Raw genomic sequence first — 4,288 nt, forward strand, 5'->3', positions numbered from 1 at the left:
CGGAGGGGAGGGGGCAGCGGAAAGCGATGCCCTGCTGGGAGGGTCCTCCCTGCTCCACCGGCCCGAGCCAGGACGGGGGCTGTGGAGGGGAACCGGCTGAGCCCTGGCTGCAGCTTCCAAGGAAAGAGAGAAAGAGGAGGAGAAAAAGAAAGAAAACCGGCGTTTCTGCAACGAGAAGATCCGCCTGCTGCCCTGGGAGCAGACGCCGGGCGTTGCCCTGGCTGGGGTGCCAGGCAGGTGTGCAGCACAGGGCCCAGCACGGCCAGGTGAGCTCCAGCCTGGGCACCCCCGGCTCTGGGGCTGCGCTGGAGGGTCCCAGCTGTCACCAGGGTGGTACCCTGGCTGTCAGTCCCATGGGAGCAGGAGGTACCAGCATTTCTCGGCCACATCCACACCCAAGCCTGGGTTTCCCACAGACAACAGAGCAGCCACGTGGGGAACATGCTGGCAGTGAGCTGTGCTCCACCGTGATGCACAGAAACCTCACAGGGGCCACGCCAGCCTCAGGCTCAGCTTCCATGAGCAGCAGAGCCTGGAAAATCCACCTTGCCTGTGTCCTTTGCTGTGTGTCCCCCAGGACTGGGGCACTGTGGGCCCCTCAGTCCTCCCCAGTCCCTCCCAGCATGGTGGCCACACAGCACACAGCCTTCACCACACCGGGCAGCTGTGCCCACTCTCCTAACCAAACCAGTGTCTTCATATACCCTAGATGGTCTGAAACAGCAGGAGCAGGGAGGGAACAGCTCCAGTGGCCGGGTGGGGGGCAGGTCTCGCTGCTCTGGGCAATGTGAGGGGCAGGTTTCACCCGCTGGTTTGGGCCCTGCCTGCAGCCAGCACCCTGCCCGCCAGCCCTGCGGGACCCACTGCCAGCACGGCTGCAGGAGGAAGCCTCGTGCCACGGTCAAACCCCATTTCCTTCCAGTTTGGTTTGAAACTGCTTCAAACACGTCACCCTCACAGAGCAGTCAGGCCTAGCCTGCCCGAGCTCACCCGCAGCGGGCCCATGCAGTCAGAGGTGTCTATTTTTGTAGTTCAATATTTATATACTATATTAAAATGCTTTTACGAGATTCTCAGCAGCAGTCCCTAGGCCAGCTCTTTGGTAAAAACCCACCCCTGAGCATACGAGCTGCACTAGCAGGATGGAAATGAGCAGCTTTTCTATCTTTTCTTTGGCTGTGATGTGAATAGTCAGGCTTTGGAGGGCAAGACCCTCCTGCTCCCCTCAGGGCTGTCACCCCCATCCTGTGCTGCTACTATGGTCTCTAAGGCACCCCTGAGTTTGGGAAGAAGTCCAGCAAAGCAGGGCCTGGGCAGGTCCCCCTGGAGTGGTCTCCTTGGCTGAAGCCCTGCAGAGGTATGCATCTCTGGGGGTGAAGGCCCTACAGGAAAATGTTGGGCACCCCTGACAGGTCTGGAGCTGCTGCCTCAGGAGCCAGAGTCCAGCAGACCCCCATGGACCCCACCTGTCCTCCCAGCCTGTCACCCCCTGAGAAGGGCTGCAAAGCTGCAAAGCATCCTGTGCCCAAACTGCCCTCCTGGGGGGTGCAGGGGCAGCACGGGGGCTCTGGGATTGCCCCACCAGCACCTGGGGGCAGTTGCACAAGGGAGAAAAGCCCCAGTAAGATTCTTGGTAAGGCTGTGGGATGCTCCCTGCCCAGATCCCATTGCACAGTGGTTTGTTTAAGGCAGGCTCTGCCATTTCTCTCAGGTTCAGAGAGGTGCTGCTGAGGGTTTGTCTCTGTTCTCTTCTAAGATGGACAAGGATGATGCGTGTCCCTGCGCTGTCTGGCTGCCCCTGTAGCTGTGGCTGCTTTCCTCTCGCCTCCCTAGACAATCCTGATAGAGCGTGTTGCATTTTTATTATAAAACCCTTGGTAAGATCATGGTGTTCATGACTGAGCATTGAAAAGGAGAGGGACAGGTATGATCCTCCTTCTGTGTAAATACCTTCCTAGAATCGTCATTTTTAGTGCCTAGTATGTAAATGAAGCAACCCTGTCTGAGCTGCAGGATCCTTCCCTCTCTGCCACTAATTAGCAGCTTGCTCCAGGAGTTGATCTCATTTCCAGTCCCCCCCAGTGCTTCTGGCTCCTCCTGGTGCTGGCAGGCAGCTGGGCAGGCCCCGAGCCCCGCAGCCCCGAACGTGCAGGCAGAGCTGCCAGCAGCAGGAGGGGCTGCAGAAGGGATGGAGAGGGAGCATCCCCACTCCCTCTGTCGTGCCCATGCGGAAATGAGTTGCTGGGGTGAGCCCTGTGCTTTTCCCTTGGAGCGGGAAGGATCAGCTCCTGCGTGCTGTACCTGCTGCTTCAGTCGCTGCTGCTTTTCTTGGGGGGGGGGAGGGAAGCTCTAGAGATACTATATATACACTTATATATAAATATATATATACACTTACATGCACTTGTTTTGAAGGGGAAACACTGTATGATTGTACTAGAAATTATGTTGGGATAAATTATTTTAATCTTTGTATTTATATAAAATGATCCGAGAGATTTAAATTATAAAAAAAAAGAAAAAGAAGAATAGAACACAGAGACAGCATTCCTGTTGTTGGCACTCAGGCTGCTGTTGGCCATGGCCAGCCCTGGGAGCAGCAGGAGCCCGGGCAGGCCCTGCCCCCCAGCCTGGGCCCCGAGGGTCTCGCAGACCCCCGGCCTCGCGCTGCCCGCCAGGTGTGACAGGGACCTGTGGGTGCCTTGGGTCTGTGGGGCCGGACCCCTGGGGCCCATGGGCACATGCAGCTCCCACCTGTGCCCCCAGCACACCTGCCAACACCTCCACACAGACACGGGGTGTTCAGGGGGTCCAGGTGGTCAGGCTGGGGTGGATGCAAAGCAATAACTCTCGGTTCTTAAACAATGTCTTCTGTGTGTAAACCACAACGTGCTGCCAGCTTTCTGTGTACAGCTGGGCACCTCTTCTCTGCACTGTCCCCTCCTTCTGCAGCTCTGCAGAGGCTCATGGATTTGATGTATTGGGTTTTCTAACCTCTCTTATCCTTATTATTTTTGTAATGCTCTCTGAGAAAGCAATGTCCCAAATGGTGCACCTTTGGGGCCGGCATGGGGCAAGCGTCAAGGGGACTTACTTTAACCCTGGGCAGAGCAGTTGGGAAATTCTCCCTCTTGACCCTGTTAATTAAAAAGCCATATTTTCTGAATGTGTTTGCTGGGGCTAACTCAAGCACTCCTGGCTGTGTCCTCTTCCTGCTACGAGGGTGCCATGGCGAGGGCTGGAACAGCACAGCTGCTCCCCGAGACCCCCTCAGGATGCTGCAGGACCCAGGGCAAGTGTTGCCCAAGGCTTCCTGTGCAGCGCCCTGCTGGAGGCCAGGCAGGACCAGGGGCAGTGCTGGTGGTTGAAGGGTGGTCTCTCCTGGATGCCCAGGAAAGCCAGCAGCAACGCAGCAAGAAACATCCTGCTGGAAGTGTCTGGAGAGCTGGGGCCAGCGGTGGTCAGAGATTGCTCTGCACAGAGCACCCCTACGCACAAGTGCCCCAAAATAAGGTCCCAGAGTGGCAGTGGCTCAAAATAAGGTCCCAGAGTGGCAGTGGCAGTGCTCTCCAGCCAGCTCTCCCCATCAGGAAGGTCAACTGACAGCACGCTGATGGACTTCTGTTTTTGGGAGCACCAGCCCTCACTTCCCAGCGGCCTGACGAGCCAGTCTGGGCTGTAGCGACGCTGCAGCCGCCTCGCTGCACGTTTGTTCTTGTCACCCTCTTGCACTGGCAGTGTCTGGCTGCCAAGTCTTACAGGGAACGCGAAGGAGGGGAGAGAAGACTCCCTGGCATCCAGAGGTTGCCTCACGCTGTGGATAAGATCAGCAATGCCAGTGTGCTGGGGCTGGGTGAGCAAGGGAAACCTGGGATCAGTGAGCACAGCAACCAGGAGGATCCTGCCAGACAACACGCTCTGGAAGAGCATGAAGAGAAAAGAGCTGCCTCTCCTAGCTGACCAAAAGCTGGCCAAAAGCTGCCCCTAGGCGGGCCAAAACCTGCCCCGGCCTCCCCAGGCCGGGCTGCTGCCTCTGCCTCCTCACTGCCAGAGCTGCCGGGGGCTGGCCCTGCAGCGACATGGCTGTCCCAGCTCCCTGCAGCAGCCTGTGGGCAGGGGGACACAAAGTGTGGCACTTGGCACTGTCACCACATCGAATCCTTCCATCCCACCTCCCTCCCCTCCCACCTTCCAGCAGGAACAGGGAGGTGTGAGAAGTTCACCCCAAACAAGCCCAAGTGGTACCTGGTCCCCACGGTGTGCAGCAGTGCCTCCTGCCTCTGGCCAG

General features: G+C 57.9%; 1 protein-coding gene across 1 annotated transcript in view; it reads left to right on the top strand.

The window, feature by feature from the left end:
• The window catches only part of LOC104394251 (coiled-coil domain-containing protein 92), an 8,574-nt gene extending 5,890 nt beyond the window's left edge, over window positions 1-2,684 (top strand). Inside the window, exon 4 of the mRNA XM_010003818.1 lies at window positions 2,568-2,684. Within this exon, the coding sequence (XP_010002120.1) occupies window positions 2,568-2,684 (117 nt within the window). The remainder of the gene's footprint in view (window positions 1-2,567) is intronic.
• Window positions 2,685-4,288: the final 1,604 nt, after the last annotated feature.

This window comes from Chaetura pelagica, unplaced genomic scaffold, assembly GCF_000747805.2.
Source record: "Chaetura pelagica isolate M959 unplaced genomic scaffold, ChaPel_1.0 scaffold638, whole genome shotgun sequence".
NCBI lineage: Eukaryota > Metazoa > Chordata > Aves > Apodiformes > Apodidae > Chaetura > Chaetura pelagica.